The sequence below is a fragment of the Lepus europaeus genome, chromosome 1 (genome assembly GCF_033115175.1).
Source record: "Lepus europaeus isolate LE1 chromosome 1, mLepTim1.pri, whole genome shotgun sequence".
Taxonomy (NCBI): domain Eukaryota; kingdom Metazoa; phylum Chordata; class Mammalia; order Lagomorpha; family Leporidae; genus Lepus; species Lepus europaeus.
In genome coordinates this window covers 27913505-27941468 of record NC_084827.1, presented here as the reverse complement: position 1 = coordinate 27941468, position 27964 = coordinate 27913505, and the positions used below count along the sequence as shown (strand labels likewise).

Below are 27964 nucleotides of genomic sequence, written 5' to 3'. Positions count from 1 at the left end.
GCTCGCAATGGCGCCTGGTGTCCGTAGTTTTCCCTCAGAGAACGGGCGGCGCGGCCGCCCTGCCTCAGAAGGAACAGAAACTACACTTCCCACAAAGGCGCTCGGGCAGGCCCCGGCCGGCCTACGTCACTGCGGCGGCCAGCCAATGACAGCGCCGGGCGGCAATGAGGCAAGCGCCGTCAGGCGCCCAAAGTGGTTTTTTTTTTTTGTTTTTTTTTTTTTTGCCGGAGTCGAGCGGGTGCTGCTAGCGGAGGCGCCATATTGGAAGGGACAAAACTCCGGCGACAGCGAGTGACACAAATAAACCCCTGGACCCCTTCGCTCCCCCAGCTCTAAGGGCCGCGATGTTGTACCTAGAGGACTATCTGGAAAGTGAGTGCGCGGCGCCGGCGGGGGCCGCCTGTGGGACCTGCGGTCGGGCGAGAGCGCGAGTGGACGGGCAGGCGGGATGGCGGGAGGGAGGGGGAGGCGGGGGATGTTTCTCTCTCACGGTAACTGGCAGCCTCGTTGTGGGCTGCCCGCTCCCTCGACCCCCCCGACGCACGCACGCACGCACGCCGTGACGCAGGCGCGTACGCTCGCTGTGGGCCCCGCCCTTCTGACGGACTCTTGTTTGACAGTGATTGAGCAGCTTCCAATGGACCTGCGGGACCGCTTCACGGAGATGCGCGAGATGGATCTGCAGGTGCAGAGTAAGTCGGCACGTTTGCCCGCGTCCGCCGCGCGCGTTCCGAGCCGGGCTCGCTTGCCGCCGCTCCTGCGCGGCGCTCCGCGGGCACCTAAGTTGTGGAGAAGAGCTGGCTGGGCCGAATCGCGTCTGTTTTTTGTTTTTTTTTTTTTTCTTTTTTCTTCCCACGTTCCATTTATTTATTTATTTTTTCTGTGACGAAATAGGAAGGCATTAGAGTATGTGTATTGCTTTCTTGAAATGGGACCGTGCAAAAAAAAAAAAAAAGTGTGTTGTATCCTCATGAGGGTAGTACCGTGTGTGGGTTAGCGACGATCCCGTAAATGCTGAGATTTTGACCAGCGCCTTTATGGGTCGAACTTGGACTTCAGCATCTGTTTGTACTTCTGTTCAAGTTCATTCCGAAACGTCCAGGAGCACGGCGTAGGTGCAGATCCTCAGAGATCCCGGCAAACCTGGAGTGTCTTCACACGTTATAGAATAAACTTGGAACTGTGGGCTTGCTCATCTGTGCCAGGCAGAACGAGCGGGAGATAAGATGTTGCTGCCAGGCTGGTCAGCGGTAATAAAGATGTTGGCAGCGGGCTTCCCTTTCCTTCAGTGGTAGCTTGCGAGTCTGGTGACCTTTTCTCAGACAAGGACTGGAAGTAGGTGGCCCAGAGACTACCCGAGGTGGCTGAAGAACCTTTCTTTTGCAGTCCACTACGGGTTCTACTTGGTGACCACCCAGGCTTCTGTACCCTTTGTTCGTGATTCTGCTTTTCTCAGCTTCTTCACAGTTTTATGTAGCACGTAACCAGTGGGAATGTGGCACCAAAGCCGCCTTCTTTCTGTTCATTAGGTTGTAGCGTGGCAGGAAATCAAAAGCTCGACTCTGCAGCTGGCTACACCACGCGTTTAAACCGCAGTGAAGTGAAGGCCAGTGACTGCCGAGCAGTGCTCTCTGTAGGGCGGAGTGCACACTTCGACGTCAGGCAGATCTGCGTTTATTTTATAGCTTTATTAGTTGACTCACTGACCTCGATCGACTGCATTACCACTTTTGAGAAGTTTCCATTAACTGTAATGAGAGAATCATCTGACAATTAAAAATAATACAGATAAATTACAATGTATGATATCTGATACAAGGTAGGTGTTAAAGAAAGGGTAGCTCTGTTATCATAAACATTTTCATTGTAGTTACACATTTTAAATTCTCTTAGTTTGAACTTAGCTTGTACAAACTACAAGTTTTTTGAAACTAGCATTTTTTAACAATAAGTAGAATTCTCTAAAGTTAATAGGTATTATGAATTAACAAAAATGACCATATGTCAAATAAGTTAGGGAATGCTTAAAGGAAAATACTTTTTTAAAAAATTTATTTATTTATTTGAAAGAGTTACAGAGAGGGAGAGACACAAAGAAATCTTCCGTCCGCTGTTTCACTCCCCAAATGGCCTCAACGGCCGGAGTTGAGCCAATCTGAAGCCACGAGCTGGAAACTTCTTCCAGGTCTCCCACACAGGTCATTAGCAGGGAATCGGATCAGAAGAGGAGCAGCCAGGACAAGAACTGGTGCCCATATGGGATGCCAGTGCTGCAGGGAGAGACTTAATCTACTATGTCACAGCACCCCAAAGGAAAATACTTTTTTATAAATTAATCATGGGACTTCTCAGAATCTTTAAGAAGCTGATTATGCACTGACAATCTCCAAAAGATGAGTATAGTACAGAGATTTTCCTCAACCTAATTAGCAATGGAAATCCTTTTATTTTTCCTCTCCTTTGGAAAAACTATTCATTATTCTAGGCACATACTTCAGGAAAAACTTACTTAGAATAAATAATATCGTGTATGAAGTGCTAAATGGTTGTACTTACTGCATTCAGTTTTGATATGAATGATGGAATGCTTAGTGCCATTGAGCCAATTGTTAAAAACTTTTTACTGATTTTCTTATGAAAAGCCATGTGAGGATATTTTAGTGGTGGTCTCTGTGAGTAATTGTGTTTGGGCACATTCAGTTGATTAAATATCGCTAGCCATTGACTGTCTGCCAACCCCCTGAGGCTGTACTCTTCAAAAACTGTGGTTTAGCTCTGATCCGCTTTGTTAATTCTAGTTATTATCTAGTTAATTCTAATTATTGGAAAAATTAAAAACAACATAAATAAGTAGAAGGGAAATGTGTAACTTTTAAAGATTAAGTTAAGTGAGTATTATGTATTTATGTAACTGAAGCATAACATACTCTAGTTATTGGTCAAGTTGAACAGTGTTTATTGTCAGATTTGTTTCCTTTCCTCTAAACAAAGCATGCCTATTTGATGTATTATAGTGGTTTTCTAAATAAGACATGTTTTTATTATGTTGTAGATGCAATGGATCAACTAGAACAAAGAGTCAGTGAATTCTTTATGAATGCAAAGAAAAATAAGCCAGAGTGGAGAGAAGAACAAATGGCATCCATCAAAAAGGTAAGTGTAACACTTCAAATTATTCATTAACAAATACCAGGACCTTCTGAAAAAGATACTTCAAAACTGAAGAGTTTTCCTGATATCAGAATGAGGAGTAGTTAGTTATCAGTGGCTCTTTAGAATTTAAATAAATAATTTATGTACTTTAGAGCTTCAGGTATAGAGATTTTTAATCATTAAAGTAACATTTTGTTAATTTACAAAATAATTTCAATAATCAATGACTATTAGAGAATAGTTCTCTATTAGTTAGCGTTCTCTATACTATTAGTTAGAGAATCACTTAAAAAGTTCTTTTTTGCTTGTTTTATCCTAGTTTCACATAATTACAGTTGCCCTGTCTTTTGAGATATAATAATATATCCCAATTTTCGCTATCCCCTGCTGTGGAAATCAGCAGACCTTGAAAGTTGATAGACTCACAGATGAGCAGAATCTTAATAGTTGGAAGGATCCTAAAGACGTCTTTGAGTTTAAAGCACTGAATTTGTAATTGGATTTAGATAGGCAGAATTCTTTGGATTTTTATTAGTTGATAGTACTTATAGTTCTCTGCCAGATTCAAATGGGCATCAGCTCTCACTCAGGTTTGCTTTAAAGGTACGATGCAGTTTATTTAGGGATTAGAAAAACAACTTAGAAGAGTTGGGTTTGGTCGTGACTCTGCCATTTAGCTGTATGACATTGGACAGGTCTTGTAATTGCTGAGTAATAAATACCTCCCTACACTCAACCTTCATAAAATTGTTCAAGGATCAACTCAGAAAGAAATTTGGAAACTACACATTGAATAGTTGTGTTATTAATTCTACCACATGGAGGAAAGATTATTTCTGTTAGGAGAAAAAAACAAACAAAAAAAACCTCAGAATCTATAACAGAAGTGGTCCTGTCTTGGAAGCTACCTAGAGGCCCAGGTGTGTGTGAGTATAGACATCACATCTATATAGCCCAAAGTCAGTGATTGTTCCTTTAACCTACCATGTTTTTGGTGTAGTGGAATTTATAAATACCCCGGAAAGCCTGGTACCCCATGGAAAGAGATCTAGTTTTCCTTTTTTTTTTTTAAAAGGAAATTTTGCTTTATGTTGAGGAGAAATCTAAAAGTATTTGTTGAGCTGTAAAAAGTTATACTGAATTTAAAATGGTAGTTACAGGACAATTGGAAAATGGTGACATGCAGATCAGAATCCATTCAATAATTATACTTTTTCCAGAAAGTTTTTAAAATGAAGTGTGACTGTTCTTTATAAATATGATAAATAACTTTTTTTTTTAATTTTTTTTTTTTTTTTGGACAGGCAGAGTGGACAGTAGAGGGAGACAGAGAGAAAGGTCTTCCTTTTTGCCGTTGGTTCACCCTCCAATGGCCGCCGTGGTAGGCGTGCTGCGGCTGGCGCACCGCGCTATTCCGATGGCAGGAACCAGGTGCTTATTCTGGTCTCCCATGGGGTGCAGGGCCCAAGAACTTGGGCCATCCTCCACTGCACTCCCTGGCCACAGGCAGAGAGCTGGCCTGGAAGAGGGGCAACCGGGACAGGATCGGTGCCCTGACCGGGACTAGAACCCGGTGTGCCGGCGCCGCAAGGTGGAGGATTAGCCTACTGAACCACGGCGCCAGCCGATAAATAACTTTTATTCTTCTAAATACTATTCATTAACTCACATAGCTTTTGCTAGTACAGAAGATAGAAATGGAGTAGTATTTAGTTTTATTTGTATCTTTTCTAAGAATTCTCTACATCTTACTTTAATTCTTGGCCATTTTCCACAATTTTTAATCTTACCCACCCCACCCCATCTGTAATTGGGTTTTTATTGCTAAGGTAGGATGACTGACAGTGATAACAAGGTATAATAATGAAGATGCAGTTTTATGTCCTACATATATATATATATTAAAGTGATTAATTTTTTGAAATTTTTTATTCAGGACTACTATAAGGCTTTGGAAGATGCAGATGAGAAGGTACAGTTGGCAAACCAGATATATGACTTGGTAAGTAAAATTATTACTTCATATATAATTAATTATTAATTACTTATGCATACAATGCTATAAGTACTTGTATTATGGATTATGTTTTAAATTGTATTGGCTTAAATGTAATTGGAAGAGCAGACTAAAACTTAAGTATTGCTTTGAAGGTTAATAATTTTTTTTGAATTTCTTTGTGAATTAGTCATAGGTAGTCCACATTGTTAATAGACTGACAACCTTACATTTTAGCCAAGTCTGCATTGCCACAAGAGTGTATCTGATGTGAGTTTGTTTTTTTTTTAAGAATTGATGTTTATTAATCCTTATCTTCTTCAGGTTGTGCTTTACTTGACTGATAAATCATTTTAGATGTTTTTGTGATAAAATACACATTTGAAGACTGTGTTGACAAAAGTTCTTAGCTTTAAATAAGGAAGAGAATCATTTGAGTGAATATGAATATTTACCTAAGTGATGCTTGCAGATAGTACCCAACAAAAAGGTCAGCTGGCAAAAACGTTTGGAAAACACTAGATTTCATAAGCAGTAGTACTTCTAAGCAGTTGAAATCACCAAAAAGACATAAAATCTGTAGTATTTCTCAAATTGATATAATTATGGTTTCTTTTCTGTTTTTTTCATATGAAGCATCTCCTAAAATACGTACTTAAAAAGGTACTCATTTTAACTTAAAGCAATAAACAGTGCTCCCTCTGGTTAGCTTTAATGTTTAAATTTCATCTTATTTTTGTGTTCTTTTCTGGTACAGTTTTATGACTAAATACGTGTAGTTATATAATTTGTCATTGATGAGCAAGACACAGGTGAAAGATATATACCTTGTGTGGTATGCATTATAAATGCTTACAAGTAACTAGAAAGCATTTATCTTGTGAAATCATAAGCAATGTTTTTATTTAGTGAAAATATATTACTATAACAATGTAGGGTCTTTTGCTTATGTGATTATTCTGAAAATTTTCATATAAGACATTGTCTAAAGAAAAGAAGAATAGCCTATAACTTGATTTATTATGGCAAAAAAAAAAACCACAAAAATCTTCATTGTTTATCTTGAATTATGTTTATAGTCATTTGCATGTGATTTCAAGGCTAATTTGTTTAGTAACATTCTTCCCTATAGTTAAAGACTGTGTTTATTTATCTTTTCGACACTTCTTCATATAGAGCTTTGGTTCTATGTGTTAATATTTTATTTTACTACTTTTTATACCTTTACTACAGATACTTCATATAATTACAAAAATATTTATAACATACATACAAACTTTGAAAAATTATGTGTGTGTGTGTGAATCTGATATTTATGAACCACACTGTCCAACTAATGTAATGGAGTTTTACCTTTGTATAATGGAGGAATGAAAAGTAAATACCAGGAGGAGTCCCTGTCCTAATGGAGTCTGTAAACTAGTTACGCAGACATACCCACAGAGTCAAGTGGAAAACTCATATACAAAGATGTAACAAGAAAAGATTCTTTTGAGTACTGAGGGTATCTCGTAAAAATTAAGTCATGTAGAGTTATTTGTTAGTATTTTAAAGGGTATGAGATAAATTTTGAACAGAATTTTACTCAGAGAGTCAGGAGCCTGGATTAGGTGTTGTATTTAGGGGAATGTGTTTTCCTCAGTTAAGTGAAAATAAATTATTTGAGGAGGATAGAGTACTGAGGCTAGAAGGTGAGACTATAAAAGATGATGTAAGAAATTGAGCAAAGCATGATGTAATAAAAAAGGGCGTGTCTACAGTGATTCTGGACAGACATGAGTTTGATGACAGCATAACTTTGAAAAAAAAATATTTAATCCAAGCCTCAGTTTACTTATCTGTAAAACAATGCTATTAATTCATGCCTCACAGGAGGATTTGCATAAGTGTATTTTATATATTTATATATATAAATGTAATGCTCTTGGGTTGGCAGATAGTAGGCATTCACGTTCCCAACTGGAATCTTTGCTTTCCTGAAGCCACTGCTTCCCTTTCACCCCTGCCAAGTTGAAGCTTTTTGCTGTCACTTCCGTTAGTATCTCCAGGATCACATTTTTTTTTTTTTCTTTTTCTCTTCCTGTCTGTCCTCTGCTCTGTTGCTTTTTCTTATTTTCCTTTTTCCTCTCCCTTCCTTCCTTTTTAAATGCTGCTTCACTACTTCAGGGGGTCATTGTAACCTTAATATACAGATCCCTCTTCTTTGATACTTAATCATCTTTATTATTTTCTACTTTTTACTGTCAGTATAACATAATAGCTTGTAGGCCAGGACATTTGTTTATTGAGAAATTGTCACCCGATTCACAGTTGTTCTCTGTTGAAATTATCTTACTTCCTCATCATCTACTTTTTTGACTTTTGTAAATAGGAATCTACTTCATTTGCTAAGGACTGAACCCGATCGTCATTTGGAATTGCTGTACCTCTGAAACACTTTCTCTAACTACATTTTCATTTCCTTCTACTTTGTCAGATTCTGGTTGAGCTCCTGAGTTCTTTCCTTTTTTTTTTTAAAGATTTATTTTATTTATTTGAAAGACATTTAGAGTTACAGAGAAAGGTAGAGACAGAGAGAGAGAGGTCTTCCATTTGCTGGTTCACTCCCCAGATGGCCGCAGTGGCCAGAGCTGTGCTGATCCGAAGCTAGGAGCCAGGAGCTTCTTCTGGGTCTCCCATGCAGATGCAGGTGCAGGGGCCCAAGGACTTGGGCTATCTTCTACTGCTTTCCCAGACCATAGCAGAGAGCTGGATCGGAAGAGGAGCAGCTGGGACATGAACTGGTGCCCATATGGGATGCCGGCCTTCAGGCCAGGGCCTCGACCCACTGAGCCACAGTGCCACCCCCCTGAGTTCTTTTCCTACCCACTGTGCCACAGTGCCACCCCCCTGAGTTCTTTTCTTACCAGTGTGTTCATTGTGTTGCATGTTTTTGTTTTTTGTTTTATTTATTTATTTTAGTATCTTTACTTGCTGTAAGAACTCACAGGTAGTTGCACAGTTGGAGAAAATTATGCCGCTGTGCAGTTGGTTTCACTACAAAGTTGTGGTTGTCATCAGTTGGGCCCTTTACATTGGCTGCTATTTGTTAGTTCTTGTCTCTGAATTTGGTCAGTTTCTCTTCTTACTCCTCCCTGTGGCTATTCTCTTCTTATTCCTCCCTATGCCACACTTACCATTTAAAAATCCTGTCCCCAGTCATCAATTGCCTTGCGCTGATGATAATATATTTTTTTGGCAGTCTGGTGGAGACTTCATGAAATACCTCCTGCTATCAATTTTGCAAAAACTCATGTGTTTCTATAGGCTTAGCTTCTCACTTCTTATCTGAAAGGATGTGATGATGTTGATCCTCCCTTTTAGTCTTTCATTTTTGTTCTTGTTCTCAGCCCTTCCCAGCCCCTGTGTGATTTGGCTGCATCACTTAAGCCTTCCTGTGTGTCTTCCACCTCTTTTCTTTCCACTACTTGCATACCACAGCATTTAAACGTACTCAGGTCTCCCTCATCTCTGTAAAGAATCCAGACAACGCACAAATCCTGTTGTGATCTTCTGACTCCACAGTAGTTAGTGTTGCCTGTCATTAGTTTATCATTCAGCCTCTTTGATACTCCTTCCTTTTCTATTTATTCCTAAGTCCACAGCAGCCTGTAATTTATTAATCAATCGTCTGAATCTCAGGTTGGTAACTTCTTCATTGCTAAGTCCACCAGGCACTCTTCAGCCCTTTTTAGCCAACTCTGTTGAGAAACGTCAGGGTGTTTACTATTAGCTTTTCATTCACATTCCTTTTCATATACTGTGGTCTGACTGCCGTCCGTGCATTGCTCTCACTTTTATAGCCTTTCTCACTCTCCTTCGTGAATCTGGCTTCTAATGGTGGTGTTCCTTAGGGTTCTGTGTGTGCCTTACATTGTTTTTTTAGTCCTCAAGTGGCTCTCAAGTAAAGCTAATTCTATTCCCTCTTCTACCCCAAATCCAGAAAGCAGGGAAGATCTGTTGCCATGCAATGAAGAATTGTTCTGTCAAATGCCAATTTTATCCCACACCCCCACACACCTGCCAAGTTGACAGACACTCCTCTGTGACTTTTCTGTATGCTCTCTGAGACTTAACAGTGTATGGTAACTATTCCTTAAGCCCAAACTTCTCATCTTACCTGAGAATTCCCAGGCTACAGAACTCAGTGTATTACAACTTAAAATTCTTAGCCTCTGTTTTTCCTTTTTTTAGCACCCCAAACACCCACCTCGGCCCCACCCCAGGCTTCTTAACATTAGTCATTCAGACTTGGATACTGAACATCATCTTACACTACTCCTTGTCCCTGACTTCCGCACATTTAATTAATCCTTCTTCCTAAGGGCCTCTAATTGTCCCTTCCTCCCAGTTGCTTCTGCCTGCTGTATTTCAAGTCCTTTTTAAAATAAAATGAAATATGATATATGGTTAGAAACAATTAAATGTACACATTGAAAGTATACAGTTTACATATTGACAGATGTTTATTCCCTAGTAGTAACCAATACCCCAGTCAAGATAAAGGGCATTGCCATTCACGCTAGAAAACCCCATCATGTCATTTACTAGGATCTACTTCCACAGGTACCTTTCGTCTCACCTGAATGGCTGTAGTAGCTTTTGTAAGCGCTGTTGCTCTTGATTTAACACCCTCATTCTAAAATACATAGTTAAGCATGCTGTCTCCTTGTTTAAATTCTTCAATGTTTTGTCCTCAAGTTCTTGATTCATTTTATCATGTCATTCCAGGTCCTTTTTGATCTGGTTCCTGCCGGGACTCTAACTGCTAACTGCATCTCTTTTCTTGTCTCCCTCACCTCAACCCCATCCACAAGCACCAGCTGCTGTGTGTGTTCCTCTCTCCCTGCCAGTTGACTGTCCTTTTCCTGTTGGCTTGTTAAGCATGTCTCTGTCCTTTATAAACCTGCTTCTTTATTAAAATTCTCTTAAACTGGATATTTGTATCATTTATATTTAGGAGAAAAGTTATGTATGAGTGGTTTAAACAAAGGATTACTTTCCATACCTGGGTTTGGATAGCAACCTCACCATCATTAATGTTTGAAGCTGTTTCTAATCTGTAACTCTAACTATTCTAGGCACTACAAGATTGTTGAAAAGGGTGCATTTTTCAGTGTAGTTGACTCCTTTAAAGAGTCTTATTATAAATCTTACCCACTGACTTGTGTTTATTTCTTAATGACTCCTCATGGTCGCAAGGGAGGCTAAGAAATGTTATTTAATGGCATATTGCCACCCCAGATATGTGGGGTTCTGTCACTAAGAAAGAGAGGAGGTAACCACATACGTGATTAGCAGTTTATGCCCTACCCTTCTCCTTAGCATAATCATACCAGCCTTTGACTCACTTTATGATTTATTTGCCTTCTCTGTGTATTTGTCTTCCTTGCTATAAATGTCAAGAACTATATCTTTTTATTTCAGTGTTTTCCAGAAGCTAGCAGTTATTTCTCAATAAATATTTGTTGAACAATATCACCTGAATATGTTAATGGAAAAAGCAAAGCACTGCTAACACAACTCCCAAGTTCTGAATTGTGAGGACAGAGAGTTTCATGGTATCATTGTTGATGTCAGATATGTTAGTTGGGAAGTGATTTTTCAGAAATGGAATGTGCTGAGCTTTGTTCAGTTTGATGGACAAACAAGGATAAATGACAGTACCAATAGCTACCTCTTTTCTATATTTGACTTCAAGGAGATGAAAGTAATACAATTCAGGTGAGTTTAGTTTCCTCTCTAGCATCTTTGAAGGAGACCAGATATCTTAATGATCCTCAACTCTGCACAAATCTTTTTGGTATCCCTCTTTTTAAATTGCTTGCATAATTTTCTTAGTTTCTTCAGTTTGGATTGATTTCCTTCTCTGATACGTAAGCTTATTTTGACAGTTCTTTTAAGACAGGATTTGCGAGTGTGCATTCGCCAAAGGGTATTTTTAAAATACTAAAGCTGATAGTGACGTGTGTGTTTTGGGTATCTTAACTGAGAAGTCTTTTGCTTTATGTCAATATGTATTTTTTCTTCAAATTTTAATTCCTTTGCTTTTAAAGAGCTCCCTTTAAATAACAGATTTTTGAACAGCAAAATGAACATTAATATGAAAATAATATTGACAATATTGGATACTCACTTTACTCATTCCTGTTAAAGTCTTATTATTTTTATAAAATCAAAAATATGAGATCTTTCAGCCAGGCCCCTGAGGTAGTTAAGGTTATTGATCATTTGATGCCCTCTGAGTCTAACACAGTGGACTGATCAAATGATGAATGGAAGGAAAAAGACTTTTGTGGTGATGTAAGTTAGTGTTTCCCAAGCCTTACTCATTTGCTTCCTACCTTTATATTTTTTGTAACACCTACATACCACCTATACTGATAAGTAAATTTTTGAGTAAAATTTATTTAACAGGAAATCTTACCAAGTTGACACTGCAAACATAAATGAAAAAGAAAACTTGCATCACTTACCACCAATAAATAATTATTAAACTGTTTTAAAAAATGCCATCTTTGGAATGCTGTGCAGTGCAAACTGCCATAGCTAGTATATTGTGATATTTGAACACTTCATTTTTTGAGGTTGAGAAATCTTGTTTTATTAGCTAAATGGAATTGCCCTATCACATTGTTATTTTCCCTGAAATATCAACTGTAAATATCAAAGTAAAAGTCTATAAATATAGAATCCGTTATCTAAAGTACGTGGGATCAGAAGTGTTTCTGACTTAGGAGTTTTTTGGATTTTAAAATATTTGCCTATACTTTACCAGCTGGGCATCTCTAATCTGAAATCCAGAATGCCCCCAAATCTGAAACTTTTGGGAGACTGACATGATTTTCACAAGTGGAAAAATCTTCACCTGGCTTCATGTGGTAGGTTGTAGTCTAAACACAGGTGTACTAAAAATACTGTGTAAAATTACCTTCAGGCTATATGAATAAGGTGAATTTCATGTTTAGACTTAGATCCCATCCCAAAGTCTATGTCTATGCAAATATTCCAAAATCTGAAAAAATTTTAGAGCTGAAGCATTTTTGGTCCTACACATTTCAGATAAGTGATGCTCAAAATGCATGTAATTGATTTTGAGTTCATCCCTCAATGTGCTTTGTAACATGGTATGTCATTGCATTTTTTATTTAAAATTTTATTCACTTTTAAAATGAATGTTAATTTGATTTATTCCTATAATCAACATTGTCCTGATTACTTCATTTATCCAGGAAAGAAACCATAGTGGTTAACATTAACTAATTGGGAAATTTGTGGGTTGAGGGGTCCAGTTAACGAACTCACAGTTTATTTCAATAGTTGGTTTAGTGAAATTTCACTAAGAACAACAAAAAACTGTCATGTTAAAATAATTTCCTTCTCGATTCCTGATACTCAGTGTTTGAACACTAATGTGTATTCCCTCATCCAGATGTCACTATCATAAGGACGTGTCAGGTTGCAGTACCTAATACAGTTGAATTATATATACTCTGATAAAATTTGAGCTTTTAGTTAATGCTTAAATGATTTTAGCAGTCTCCTGCAGTGCTCATGCCCTTGAACTTGCTGTTTTTTTAATGTGCTGACCTCTTCCTGAGATGATTATATCTCAAACTCATATTTTACCTATAAATTGGGAATTCTTTAACTAATACTCTAATTAAGGATATATTTATATATAATGTGGGTTTGACCTTTGAATTTGTCTCCTGTCCTTATTGCCTTTTACAAAAGTGATTAGATGTAGGTTATGTGCTAAACCCTCAAATATTTGAAACTTCATAAGTACAGGTCAAATTTTCATCTAGTTTAAATGTAATTTTAGAGATGTAAAGAATCATTTCTGTGACTTAGCATCATAAAAATACTTTGTCATCTTGGTTCCTTTTTCTTTCTGAATATGCCCTCTTTATTCACTGGAACCAAATTTTTTTTCTTTGATGGAAATTTATCTCTTATTGTCATGGATTTCAACTTACAACTAATAGATTGTAATTCTGAAAGGTCAAGCTGGACATTGGAAGAATTTGCACTGGAAACAGTAGATCACATAGAAACTTTTTAAGAACTATATTTAGTTTTATTTGGGTCTATTGGGTGCATTTTAAAATTTGAATATTAGGAACCTGAGTAAAAAAGAAAGAATAAAGTGTTACACAGCTCTATGCAAAAATGTTAAAGGAAGAGGAGTTTTTTTGTTATTTGTTTTGTGCAGAGGGGCTAAATGTGACTTAAATAACTTTATAGTATATGAATATGTTAAATAAGTTTGTTTCTAAAGTGGTCAGTTGTGGTTTATACCTAAAACAGTTATGATTTGTAGTTATAGAATATGATTTGGTAATTTTTTTAAAAGATTTAGTTATTTATTTGAAAATTGGAGTTACAGAGAGAAGGAGAGGCAGAGAGAGAGAGAGAGGTCTTCTATCCACTGGTTCACTCCCCAATTGGCTGCAATGGCTGAAGCTGCTCAGATCTGAAGCCAGGAGCCAGAAGCATCTTTTGGGTCTCCACACGGGTGCAGGGGCCCAAGGACTTGGGCCATCTTCTAATGCTTTCCCAGGCCATAGCAGAGAGCCCGATAGGAAGTGGAGCAGCCGGGACTCAAACCAGCGTCCATATGGAATGTCGGCACTTCAGGTGGTGGCTTTACCTGCTACGCCACAGCATCGGCCCCATGATTTGGTATTAATAGGACAAGAATCTTTTGTGAATAGCACTTTTTGAAATTAAATGAGGAACAAATCAGTAATTAGACTGTTTGTCTGCCCTGTGATAGAAAACTATGGCTAACGTAAAATCTCTTTCAAGTGGATCAGGACTCCTTTTACTACTGTAGATCAGTTTTGTAGGGTCAGGTGTGTATGGAGGGATAATTTAGGTCCTTGCCCAAGACTCAGTATGGTGATCAGCTAGAATAGGTGCTTTACCTACCCATGCTCATGCAGGTAGAGGGAATGCGCAGAATAGGTTTCAGTGAAATTCAGCTCTTCTTATGGCTGTTTAATACTGTTTAAGTATGTTGGTACTTAATAGCTTAAGTTAAATCTAACAGTCAACTTACTTTCTGACCTCTAATTTGATTTAGTGATTTAGTACAGCAATCTAAGGTAAATCTAAGGAAGATATCCTTAATGTTGGGTAGTTGTTTATAGTATTAATTTATTCATAATCTTTTCTACATATCAGGAAGTGAGAGTGATTGGATGCTCATCTTACAAAGCTCACTACCACAGATTTGTTAAGGCTTTTCTGTTTTGTTTATGAATTTGTTTTCAGAGTTACTAATTCATAGAGTTCTATTGCATTTTCTGAGCCTCCTGGATTAAACATGTCATCATTATTTCCCATGCTTTCTTGTGTAATAAACTTCATGAGTAATGTATTTAATAAAATGATGCAATTCTTACATGCAGCGGTAGAGTGAGTTAGGACAATGTGTATGGTGTGGGGAAAAAGGTCATCTCACTCTGCTGCCTCTACTTCCCTCCTCTCTGTGTGATACTAGTGTGTCCTAGAGGCCACACTATTTTTTTTTTTCCTGAATATGCTGTTTGACTTGCTGTCGCTGTACTTTTTAAAATTTATTATTGTTGCTCTTTCTTTCCAACTATTTGAATACAATCCATTCTTTACCACCTAGCTTATTCTATCTCCTTTGTGTCTATCACAGTATTATGGTATATTTTTCCTTTACATGCTATTTCCAATGTGTTTTGAGCTGTTGCCTATTTGTTGCATTAAGCCTATATCTGTTTTTAAACATTTAAAATGTGAAAAATATTCCATAAAAACTTTAATAAATGTTGAAGTTTATATAGGTCTTGAATTGTCAGCTAAATTCTAATTCCTGTGAAGGCAGGGATTCTCTCACATTTTCATTTTTCTTCCAGTTAAGCCACCTGCAAACACATGATAGGAGTACAATATTTATTATTAGTAGTATAATGTAGGTAAGGCATGTGATGGAGTGGTTTCATTGCATTAAGTGGTCTTGAAACTTTTGAGCCTTTTTTTTCTGATTTCCCTTGAGATTAAATTTTGACAATGAAGGAGTTATTCTTGAATAACCAAGGTCTGTGTTCACACTTTATCATCAGAAGGAAGGTTCCATTAAAGGATGCTCAGTTGCCTGCAGGTTCTTTGAATAGGAGCAAGTATCCATAGTACATGACCCTATGAGTTTTTAAAATTTAATTTACAACTTCTGCCAGGTTCTGAAAAGTAGCGTGTGTGAAGTTGGAGGGAAGACTGGGCTTAAAATTTTTGACAGATTACAAACCAGCACTCAGTGGCTGCTGTTAAAAGATAAAATGCAAGTAATAGGACAATATTCCTAGTTTTTCAACTTGAATTAATATTATCCTGAGTTAAAAAGCAGTTGGTTCCCCCCAAGCAGAGGTTTAGCGAGCAGTGAGTGATAGGTATAAATGGCAAAGCCTAACTTAGTAGAAATAGATCAATGGTAGGTCACATTTCTGTAGTCTTTTAACTGTAAGACTTTGGGCATGTTAATTTATACAATGGAGACAGTAGCAACCTATCTCAAAAGATTCAAGTGAGGGTGAAAATGATGGACGTCTATTGCACCAAACACATTTCCTGGCCTCTATTTAGACATCTAACATGTGGACCTTGTCTTTTACTACTTTTGTTCCTTTCTCACTCATGTTAGATGTGCATCATTTCATTGAAAGTCTTACTTAAATTTGTGCTCTTACTGCTGTATTATTCTGATGTTTTTAAGGAAATTATTCCTACTTAACAATAACCCATTTGTACACTAGACTTTAAAAAGAGATGTCAAATTTGTACATGAATATTTTTCAGATTTTTTATTTCACTTCAAAGTAGTAAGTTTAGAAAAATATTGAAAATATTTAATATTAAGTAAAAAAGTACATTAAGACATTTTTGCTAGTTTGAGGTGTCATAAAATTTCTGAAACTAGTCAAAACATATCTAAGTAAGTGAGAAGATAAAATTTTGCCACCTTAACTAGGGAAGAAAGATTGCAAGCAAAAAATCATTTTGACCAGGTTCTTTGGGGATTGCATTTTCTGGCTGAAAATGCCTTTTGTTTCAGCCCTTTACATAAATGTTTATAAGCATAACAGTCCACTTTCCTGCCTTAGAGAAATGTATGTGTAGAGTATAGTAAACTCTTTGTTGAACAAGGATCTCCCATCATCCTAAATCGCAGTTGTTATTTTGTGGTAGCATGGATAGCCTTATAAGTAGGAGATTAGGCTGAATGTAGTCATAGGGCATATTTGGACAAAGCTAGCAACCCCTCCGGCCCTTCCTCCCACCCTCAAATTCCCAATCTCAGCATTGCTTTACTTTTCATATCCCTACTTTTCTTAAAAGAAAGTATAGAACATTTTCTAACAAATTGAAATTTGGGTTTCTAAAAATTTATCATTTATGAATGGGGAAGAGAGATCATTTAGCCTACCACCCTTATTTTATGATAAAAAATCTCTGAGGCATAGAGTAATTGACTCGCACTCAAGAATACTAAGCCGATTTACTAAAAGAAACGAAGATTTAGGTTTCCTCATTAAGCTGACACTTTAACAGTGTCCCAAATTTTGGTGGTTATCTTTGATCTTCTTTGAAACAGGTAGATCGACACTTGAGAAAGCTGGATCAGGAACTGGCTAAGTTTAAAATGGAGCTGGAAGCTGATAATGCTGGAATTACAGAAATATTAGAGAGGCGTAAGTAAAATTTACAGTTTTCCATCAATATTGGACAGTACATGTACAAATCACTGCGAAAGCACTTGTCCCACAGAGGCTTTTCAGATCCTGCCCTTCGGTGGTTGGTATTGTCTGGGTCAGATAGCTTGGACCCTTGCAGTGGCAACGGTTTGGGTCATGGATACTGAGAGATAATACAGGATATCATCTGCTCACTTTTTATGAAAAGAACTCATTTCATCCTTAAATGTTCACATATACTAATAAGATAAGTGGTAAGAACAAAGATTTTAAAAAAAAGTAACCATTGAGAAACAAATTAATCATCTCTTATTAAATGCATTGACTTTCCTCTGCCTGTTTATGCATTGAAGCTTTGAGGAAGGTTATTAGTTTTTCTTAAGAACCGCCTTAAGGCTTTTCCTTAATTGGGTGGACTAAGATTTGATTTAGTTCTACAACACTTCCTCTTTTTCTTAAAGAAGACTTCCCTAAACATTCCCTTATTCACAAGAAGCCATTTTAATATTTCTATGCAAGCTCAACTTGATCTCCTGCAAAAACTTTCCCCTGTCACTTCTTGAGTTTAACTCAGGAAACCAGGAGACTTGCCAAATTTGGAGTTATGAGCTCTGTTTCTTTAACAAATTTAGCATCTCTTCCAACCTAAATAGATAATGTAGATAAAAGCAGACAGTATGGTACTAGGCCTAGGGTAGGAACCCACTAAGTACTAATTGAACCAAATAAATATTATGAATAATTTCTGCTAGAATTTATATTAAAGCATTCATAAGGTTTTTTTCCTCGATGCATTTGAATAGCAAGATTATGTATCTTGTTTTTTTATAGTGCTAGGCTACATGTCTCTTTATATACTCACTAGTCAGCTAGAGAAGCCAGTTACAAATCCCTCTTGCTATCTATAGTTACATTTTTTAATGCAAAAGTAGATCCAACACTTTAGATAATTATCTGATTTATTTGCGGTGCTTTTATCTTGGAGGAATCCTGTCTGAGGTTAATAAGTATTTGGGGACAAAATGAAGTGTTCTGTAGCTGCTTTCATTTTTTTTTTAATACTGGTGATAGCTGTGAATATGCTAATTCATGCCTATTCAGTACTGCAGGAAGGTTAATAAAGCATCCTAAGGACACAGACACATGAAACTAAATTGGACCAAGTTACAAAAACCATTCCACCCTGTGCCCTGCCATAATTTCATCTCAAGGGATCAATAATAAACCCAGAAAATGTCTTTGCAAGTATTTTAAGCCTGGTGTTAGAGATTCTATTTCTCACTTTTTGCAAGCAAAATCCCTAAATTATTTTAGGAAGTCTTTACTATCATATGTCATTTTAATGATCAAGGTTTTTTTTTTTTTTTTTCATATAGCAATGACCTTATCACCTAGAACTTAGGATCTCCCATTAAAAGTTCTTCAACACAATTAAAGTAGGTTGAGTCTTTTAGATCTTGCCAGTTCTGGGCTTATAATGTCCATTCATCCATTTCTCTTGCACTCACTTTGTTGAATTCCCTAATTAGACATTAGACATTAGCATGCCATGAGCTGTATTGTGCTTAAGGTGAATATGGAGAAATGTATTTCTCATTGTTTAGAGAGGAGAGCTCTGAGTAGAACTGGTAAAGCTGACCCTCTGACATGTCTAACTAACTCGGTCTGGTCATGGACATCAGAGCTTGCCAGTCTTCTGCCTCAGGGAGTGTACTTCCTGTAGTTTGTTGATTTCTGTGGTGACGTTTAATGTTGGCGTATCTCTGTGCCTCTTTTTCTAGGATCTTTGGAATTAGATACTCCTTCACAGCCAGTGAACAATCACCACGCTCATTCACATACCCCAGTGGAAAGTAAGTTTGGTTGAGTGCGGTTAAGTTTTAAGTGCCATTAAAAAATCATTATACCACCTGGATATTCTCTGTTATTAGCTCTGCATAACTCAATGAGAAATAAATACCCTTCCCTTTTATTTTTGTGAGAGAAATTTTTTCTTTTCAATTGCAGGCAGATATATCTTTTTCAGTTGGGAAAAGCATGTTTGGTTTGGCAACAGGTCGACTGTTTATGCTGAAATTCATAGCAGGGAGAATGTATGGTAGTAATAGCAGCATATACTCCCTGCCTGCCTCCAGCTGTCTGAGTCTCTCTAGGGAGTGATACAGCAGAGCCAGACCATAAACTATTTTGTGGGAGTCTATGTCTTTTTCATCCTGGACTTCTCAGTGCTTAGCCCAAGGTGTGGTATATAATACATCTCAAGTGCTCGCTGAGTTAGTGATTAAAGGAATTGTCAGGTGGCTGACTAGACAGTTGACTGACTGTAATGATACTTTTTTTTTTTTTTGACAAATCAGTTTGATTGAAAAAAGGGTATTGAAGACTATTCCAAAAGTAGATAATGTTTTGAAAACAGAATTCCCCTCGTGTTTTATGTGAAGCCATGGTGCATCATGGATTGATTGTCTTAAGTCCTTTGCTGCAAGTGTTTAAAGTGTCTGAGATGTCTGTTCTTACGTGTGACACAGAGTTCTGCTTGTCCTCTCTTCTGAGAAAACGTGATGGTCTGAATTTCATGAAGAACTCAAGTTTATAACTTTACTGGTTTGTAACTGGTTGGAAATATTATGCCTTGTCCATAGTTCTCTGAAGTTTATAAATGTGAATTCTTTATTTTTTATTCAGAAAGGAAATATAATCCAACATCTCACCATACAACAGCAGATCATATTCCTGAAAAGAAGTTTAAATCTGAAGCTCTTCTATCCACCCTTACGTCAGATGCCTCTAAGGAGAATACATTAGGTAAGTTTATTTCCTTAATGATGATTATTTGATTAATTGAGTTCTTTTGTGTGTTAGACTGAAGGGAAATGAAAACATTTAGGCTTCAAAAATCAGTTTGTTTACCTGTTTATTGTCTACCTGGGAGAAAGAAGAAGGAAAAATATAATACATTATTCATTTGACTCAGTCCATAATATATCAAAAATTTAAGTTTAATGACTGTATCTATGCTAGGAAATAATGTATTTTAAACTCACTAATGTGTTATGGTCTGCAACCATTTTTTCTATGTTTCTACATAGGTTGTCGAAATAATAATTCCACAGCCTCTTCCAACAATGCTTTCAATGTGAATTCCTCCCAGCCTCTGGCATCCTATAACATCGGCTCATTATCCTCAGGAACTGGTGCGGGGGCAATTACTATGGCAGCTGCACAAGCAGTGCAAGCTACAGCTCAGGTAAGAAATAAAAGGTTTTAGAGATAAAATGTTATGTTTGTTTCAATCATTGGCAGATCCTTGTAGAGAGAACTAGATATGAGCAGTAGTTTTCTGACATTGTATAATTTCATTTTAACGTTGTATTGATACCTGACATTTTATTTAATGACTAGTATGTAGGGATCCCCTGGTTGATAATGAATGGTACAGAACAGATATATCATGCAGACCTCATGCAGACCCTTCATCTGGTAATCACTCCTGTTGCCCATGTCTTGACTGTAGTCACAGTACGTGGAGGGGTCATTCTTTGCTCTTTCTGTCAGTTCAAGGCTTTCTCTTTAGCAATGGTACAGGTTGTCCTGTTTACTCAGAACAGTTTATCTCAATTCCAAATTAAGAAGTTACCCGTGTGGTAATTACTACCTGTGTATAAACTAATTTAAATCTTGCCATAAAATAGCTTGAATTCCAATACCAAAAAAAATAACTTAAGCAAAATAAATACTGAATTAACCAAAATGATAGTGAACCTTATAAAGCTTGAAAGTCCATGCATTTACATAATATTAATGCTATCAATGCATGTCTATTGAAGATGAAAGAGGGACGAAGAACGTCAAGTTTAAAAGCCAGTTATGAAGCTTTTAAGAATAATGACTTTCAGCTGGGAAAAGAATTTTCAATGCCCAGGGAGACAGCTGGCTATTCATCGTCGTCAGCACTCATGACAACATTAACACAGAATGCCAGCTCATCAGCCGCCGACTCGCGCAGTGGTCGGAAGAGCAAGTAAGTGTGCACATGACTGCACCTGCTGTACCTTTGCTGGATGCTCAGTCCACTTGGCATCCCTGCTGGGCTTCCATATATGAGGGTATTTCACAGAACTCATGGAAAAATGGTATTAAAAGATGTGTTTATTTTGATGCCAAACAGTTTTGGAATTTAACCCTCTTGGTCCCCTGTCCTACCCACAGTAAGTATTCACATGTTGCTTGATAGTCATAGTTTTCATTTACTACTTTTGTGTATTTGTATTCTTTATGTTTTGATGAATAGTATTCAGTCTGCTTAAAAATACAGAGAATATCTGTAAGGTAGCCATAACTAATATTAATTCTTAAAAGTACTGCCTATAATATAAGTCAACAGTAAGTGGTAACTTTGATTTTAAAATTATTTTAAAAGCTTTGAGTTATTTTTAAAAGAATTTTTTGGGGTACATTTTTTTCTCCAGAAAACAAAAAATTCTGAGTAAAACTAAACCATTTTAAAAGTGTTATTTTTTGGGGCCGGTGCCACGGCTCACTTGGCTAATCCTCTGCCTGCAGCACCAGCGCCCCGAGTTCTAGTCCCAGTTGGGGCGCCGGATTCTGTCCTGGTTGCTCCTCTTCCAGGCCAGCTCTCTGCTGTGGCCCAGGAGTGCAGTGGAGGATGGCCCAAGTGCTTGGGCCCTGAACCACATGGGAGACCAGGAGAAGCACCTGGCTCCTGGCTTCAGATCGGCATAGCGTGCCAGCCTTAATGGCCATTTGGGGGGTGAACCAACGGAAAAGGAAGGCCTTTCTCTCTGTTTCTCTCTCTCTCACTAACTCTGCCTGTCAAAAAAAAAAAAAAAAAAAGTGTTATTTTTTGTTTCCCTAAGTAAGTTTGCTTTTAAATCAGATGACTTTAGCTTAATGTTAGACATATATTCATACATTGATGCCATTTCTTTTGATACCACTTATTTAGGAGTTATTCTCAGGTAACTTATGATGATGATGATGATGGGCAAATAAGACTGGTGATACTTTTTCAGGAACAACAACAAGTCTTCAAGCCAGCAGTCCTCCTCGTCTTCCTCCTCTTCTTCCTTGTCATCGTGTTCTTCGTCATCAACTGTTGTACAAGAAATCTCTCAACAAACAACAGTAGTGCCAGAGTCTGATTCAAACAGTCAGGTTGATTGGACTTATGACCCAAATGAACCTCGATACTGCATTTGTAATCAGGTAAGAATCTGATCCGTGTCTATGGAAGCATAATCTAAATGAATTAGAAAGATGTGTCTCTTTTCTTTTTTTCTTTTTTAAGATTTATTTCCTTATTTGATGGAGTTACAGAGTAGGGGAGAGAGAGAAATCAAACTTCCATCTGCTGGTTCACTCTCCAGATGGTTGTAATGGCCAGAGCTGGACAAGACTGAGCCAGGAGCCAGAAGCTTATCTAAGTCTCCCCAATGGGTGGCAGGGGCCCAAACACTTGGGCCATCTTCCATGCTTTTCTCAGGCCATTAGCAGGGAGCTGGGTCAGAAGTGAAGCTGCCAGGACACAAACTGGGGCCAGTATGGGGTGCTGGCATAGCAGATGGCTTTACCCACTGTGCCACAGCACCAGCCCTGGAAGTGTTTAATTTTTTTAAGTACGCTTTTTTACTCTAGTTAAAAGTTACCCTTGCTTTAATTCATATATTTTTATCCCCCTTATAAAAGTCAGAAGTTTGCTAAAAATAAGAGGATAGTCCTCAGATATAACCTGAAATTAAATATTTCAGTGTACCCCTACCAAACACCAGCTATATGTGTTAGCTGGTGACTGGAAAGTCCAAGGTCAAAGGTGCCAGCTCATTTGGTTCCTGTTGAGGACTCCCGTCCTAGTCTGCAGACAATGGCCTTCCACTGTGGACTCATAGCAGAAAGAGTGAGTGAGCTCTAGTGTCTTTTGATAGGGCACCTTCCCTATCAGATTAGAACCCCACCTTATGACCTTCACCATCTCCTCACAGGTATTGTCTGCAAATACATATTGGGATTTAGGGCTTCAAATGAATTTTGGGGGGACACAAACATTCCTTCTATAACACACACGTACACATATACACATGTCGTATAGTGAGTTTAACAGTAGGAACCACAATGAGGACTTTTTTAGTACCTGGCTTTTTTAACTAAATCAGGTAATCAAACAAAATTTTTCTTTAAGGTCATTTTTGAAATCTCCTCATGATTATCACTTATATCATGTACTGTAATTTATTGAAGCAATATCTAGCTATAGATCATTTTAGTGATTTTGATTTGTTTTTGAAATTGTAAATAACATTATCATAGACCTTTTTATTTTTGATTTTAATTCATTTTATACAATTGAATTCAAGGATAATCCATTAGAAATAAAATTGAGTTATAAATATCTAATACAGACAAAATATATTCTAGTAATTTATTACTGGAAACTAATCAGCATGCATATTTTCTAAACTCTTTGCAACACTATTCAGATATTCTCTTTTTTTTTTTTTTTTTTTTTGACAGGCAGAGTGGATAGTGAGAGAGAGAGACAGAGAGAAAGGGCTTCCTTTTTTGCTGTTGGTTCACCCTCCAATGGCCACTGCAGCCGGCGCATCTCGCTGATCCAAAGCTAGGAGCTTCTCCTGGTCTCCCATGCGGGTGCAGGGCCCAAGGACTTGGGCCATTCTCCACTGCCTTCCCGGGCCATAGCAGAGAGCTGGCCTGGAAGAGGGGCAACCAGGATAGAATCCGGCGCCCCAACCGGGACTAGAACCCGGTGTGCCAGCACCACAAAGTGGAGGATTAGCCTGTTAAGCCGCTGCGCCGGCCATAGATATTCTCTTAAAAACTTAATTGTCTCATACATTTATGTCACATAATTTATGTTAGTATTAAGATTATACTTCTGTTGCCATTTTTAATGAGTTGACTGCTAATGGTGTTGACTTATTTTTCTATTGTTTTTATTAGATAATTTATTAACATTTTGCTTTTGTTTTTTAATTTTAATATTTCAGTTTTATTTAATTATGACTATCATTCTTTTTCTTTAGAAGTCACTCATTAATGAGATGGTTAGAAAGCCTTCCTCTCCTGTTACCTTGTCTTCTGATACATTTTTTTCATTTTCTTTTGTTTGTATAGTTTTGTCTAGTACTTGATAGGCTCAGTTTCTTCACATTTAAACTTTTAATCTAATGACAATTTATTATGTTTTATAATGTGAGTAACTAAAAAAAAAAAATGGTCTTTCATCCACTGATTCACTCTCCAAATGGCTGTAATGACTAGAGAGGCTAAAACTACTACACCACAGCACCAGCCACTAAAAAAAAAAAAAAAAAAAAAAAAAATTAAGTTTTCTAGTTCTTCCACTATTACCTGACAAACCGTTTTGTTAGTATCTATAATTAAGAAAAGAGTATCATGTAAATACCCTAGCAGTAAAAGTAAGTTACCTACAAAAGAACAAAATCAAAATGACTCCTGGTTTGTCTTTTGTACCAGTAGAAACCTAAAAGGTGATAGAATATGTCTAGGACTTTTAGGGAAAAATTGAGAGCACCCAAAACTTGGTATGCAGAGAAGTTGTTCCCATGCGTAGGACGGGTAAAGATATTCTCACTCGTGCTGCGAGTCAGAAAGTGTGCCATCTGCTGAACCCTGTCTGAAAATTATGCAGTTCATGGAGAACTAACGTGAATTCAAGATTTAGGAAGTGGTGCTAAAAATGCTGGTGATGAACAGCAGAAAGGAAAATGAGAAGGACAGTTAGTAGAGAACAGGTTTATAAGTCTCAGTCAAGTGGACTGTGGACTGCATAAATGCAAATATGCTGATAGGACCCCAGAAGAAGTAAAAACCTTCTGTAGGTGCATAACCAGGAAAAGAACTTAAATTTTTACAATAAGAACCATCTACAAAGGTGACTATGTCCAGGTGTTTTACGTAGTAAGTTCTTTCTGACATTCGAAGAGCTGTTGCCTACCACCCCCTCCAAAACAAAAACATCTTTTAGAAAAGAACTATAGGCCGGCGCCGCGGCTCAGTAGGCTAATCCTCCGCCTTGCGGTGCTGGCACACTGGGTTCTAGTCCCGGTCGGGGCACCGATTCTGTCCCGGTTGCCCCTCTTCCAGGCCAGCTCTCTGCTGTGGCCAGGGAGTGCAGTGGAGGATGGCCCAAGTCCTTGGGCCCTGCACCCCATGGGAGACCAGGAGAAGCACCTGGCTCCTGCCATCGGATCAGCGCGGTGTGCCGGCCGCAGCGCGCCTACCGTGGCGGCCATTGGAGGGTGAACCAACGGCAAAAAGGAAGACCTTTCTCTCTATCTCTATCTCTGTCCACTCTGCCTGTCAAAAATAAATAAATAAATAAAAATAAAAATAAAATTTAAAAAATAAAAAAAAGAAAAGAACTATATACCCTGATTCTGGATATAATTGTATGTTTGATATAGTTCCCTCTATTTTCTAACAAAATCATAGGCAATTAATTTGGATTTAGATGCTTGTTACAAGGTCATAATAAACTCTTTAATTTTCTTTTAACTAGGTCTCTTATGGTGAGATGGTGGGATGTGATAACCAAGATGTAAGTATGGAATTTTTTTTGGCGGGGGGGGGGAATGAAAAAAATCACAGGTTGCTATTACATGAGTGTTTTTCTTATTTACTGTGCCTTTGGTCAAAGAAAAGAGGTTTGCAGTTGGTTAATTGTAATGCTAGAGTTCTCCTCTCCAGAACAGGGTAGTGTCCTCTAGTGTGTTCCCTGTGTTGAGTTTTAAAGCTCATTTTGTAGTGTTAGGTGCAGATTACATTTCTGAAAAGTGTTAGGTTGCAGGGGAATGACAAGCACCCTCCTCCTTTGCTGAGGAGTATTGTGTTTACCAGAATCAGTTCATTTATCGTGTTGTGGAAATGGAACTTGGAAACTGTGTGTGCCTCTAGGAAGCTTGATGCTGAGACAGGGGTGGGAGAAGGGAGGGTCTCCTGGTGGAGATTGTTTGCTTCCCGTTCGCGTAGTGTGTTCTGCTGTCCTCTGAAGGTGTCAGCTGATCTGAGTCTCCTCTGATATGAAAAACAGGGAAGGGCTGAAAGGAAGGAATTTTCATTTATTTTGGAAGCTTAATTATAGTTAGAGATATATTTTTTATTCAATGGTGAGAATATTTTTGTCTAGTAATTTTGACTCGCTCCCTGTTTTCATACAGCTCAGCCTCATTTTAATCCCTCTTTTAGTCCCTGGTCCAGATGGGTAAGGGGACCCTGAGTTCTGTAGAACTACTAATCAGTAATTCCAGAGTCCTAAGATTAACAGGAGTTTCACTTCTGTAAAGAAAGCAGTTGGCAGATGGATGGGGGTTGGCTTGGTGCGATAACAGTTGTGATTCCCCTGACCTGACGGTCTCAGCAGCATGTTCATGTAGATGGGGACAGACCCTCCTTCCACCACCCTGGCCAGAATCACTTTTGCGCTGTTTGTGGTATCGCAAAACAGTGTCATCTGGCCATTTCAGGAACGTCGCTGTCAGCTCCCTGCTGGGGTGGTTAGTGAAAATGATGAATGAGATTTCTGTCAATAGCAGCAGCATCCTCTCTCTGATTCTGCTCATTTCCTGGTGTGCTCTTCTGAGTGTGAGTGCAAGTCCTTCCATGGAAGAGGGTAGAACCGTTTAATGTGTTTCAGAAGGAATGCATTTCCTGCACATCTCTGGGAATAGGTACACCCAGAAAGGAAATCCTTTTATGTCTCCAGTTAGAACTCACTTAATCCACTCTATGCAGGTGCAAATAGGCTGAATATTAAATAGCATCTTTAAAGTATATGTATCTTCTGCATGAAAGACTGATCTCACATCTTTTTTTCTTTAAAATTAAAGTTCAATATTTGGAATTCTAGAAATGGATCATAAGAATTTCTGAGTTGTCAATGACACATAATTTTTCTATGTCTCCCTTTCCTGATCTGTGAAGCTTATCAAAAGTTGGACTAAATGAGCTCTAAATCATCTCCTAGATCAAAAAAAATTCTCACTTCATATCTAATTCTTACTAAATAGAGTACGTAGCCTCCTGGGCTTATTTTAATGTACTTTCCATTCTTTGGAAGTACTAAAAACTATTCTGTTTGCAATTTTGCTTTCCAGTGTCCCATAGAATGGTTCCATTATGGATGTGTTGGACTGACGGAAGCACCAAAAGGGAAATGGTACTGTCCACAGTGCACTGCTGCAATGAAGAGAAGAGGCAGCAGGCACAAATAAAGGTGGTCGTTTTGTTTGAGGAAGAAAAAAACTGCAAGTAAACATTTTATATTGGACTCTAAGCAGAAGAAAAGAGAAAGAAGAAACAACACATTTCCAGGCAACCACTTAAAGGATTTATATAGACAATCCTGTAAGATCTTGAACTTGAATTTTATGGGTTGTATTTTAATAATGTAAGTAAATTATTTATGCACTCCTGGTGTGCTATGAATATTATTCCAGTTAGCCTTGGATTATTTCAGTGGCCAACATATGCAGACATTTGTACTCCTCAACCATTTTCTCAAAGTAATGGGCATTCTATAATTTAGACTTCAGAGAATTCCAGCAATGAAGATTTTAAGAAAAGTATTTTATATTCAACAGGTATATTCTGCTGCATGTACTGTACTCCAGAGCTGTTATGTAACATTGTATATAAATGGTTGCAAAAAAAAAAGTCAGTCCTTCTAAAAAGAATTTAAGATAATGGTTTTTAAAATGCCTTTATAATAAGCTTTGTTTCTTTGTGAAACTAATTCAGCGGGCTGAAGGAAGTGGTTCATGTGATAAAGTGGGCTGGTGTCCTCTAGAGTACCTGGGTACATAAACAGAAACTCCTGTAGATAAAAACAAATTTGTGCCATTAGTCTTTATATGTTTCTGCATCCAGATAGAGTGCAGTTCATGAGGGAGGGATGGGGGTGGGAGGGGAAAGGGCGTTAAAGTGATACATTTTTATACCAAATGTGTTTATTTTTTTGTGCAAGTAATCCTTAAATTCGAATTGTATTAGG

At 37.8% G+C, this 27964-nt stretch overlaps 1 protein-coding gene across 2 annotated transcripts; it reads left to right on the top strand.

The window, feature by feature from the left end:
* The first annotated feature begins 234 nt into the window (after positions 1-234).
* On the top strand, positions 235-27964 carry ING3 (inhibitor of growth family member 3). Of its 2 annotated transcripts, XM_062206865.1 has the most exons (12): positions 235-372; positions 621-692; positions 3053-3153; positions 5090-5155; positions 16818-16914; positions 18699-18770; positions 19603-19722; positions 20007-20164; positions 20745-20938; positions 21951-22143; positions 25475-25513; positions 27069-27964. In XM_062206865.1, exons 1-12 carry the CDS (start codon positions 345-347, stop codon positions 27183-27185), a joined length of 1257 nt encoding a protein of 418 aa, XP_062062849.1. In that variant the 5' UTR covers positions 235-344; the 3' UTR covers positions 27186-27964. The 2 variants fall into 2 exon arrangements, 1 of the variants encoding a protein (XP_062062849.1); XR_009867548.1 differs by lacking the exons at positions 16818-16914; positions 20007-20164; positions 20745-20938; ... (1 more) ...; positions 25475-25513; positions 27069-27964 and having other exon boundaries at positions 19603-19691.

Excerpts from the sequence above, each read along its gene's own strand:
- ING3 (XM_062206865.1), top strand. The coding sequence starts at position 345 with ATGTTGTACCTAGAGGACTATCTGGAAA. Across the intron at positions 5,156-16,817 it reads CAAACCAGATATATGACTTG|GTAGATCGACACTTGAGAAA; the intron begins GTAAGTAAAATT and ends TCTTTGAAACAG. Across the intron at positions 25,514-27,068 it reads TGGGATGTGATAACCAAGAT|TGTCCCATAGAATGGTTCCA; the intron begins GTAAGTATGGAA and ends TTTGCTTTCCAG.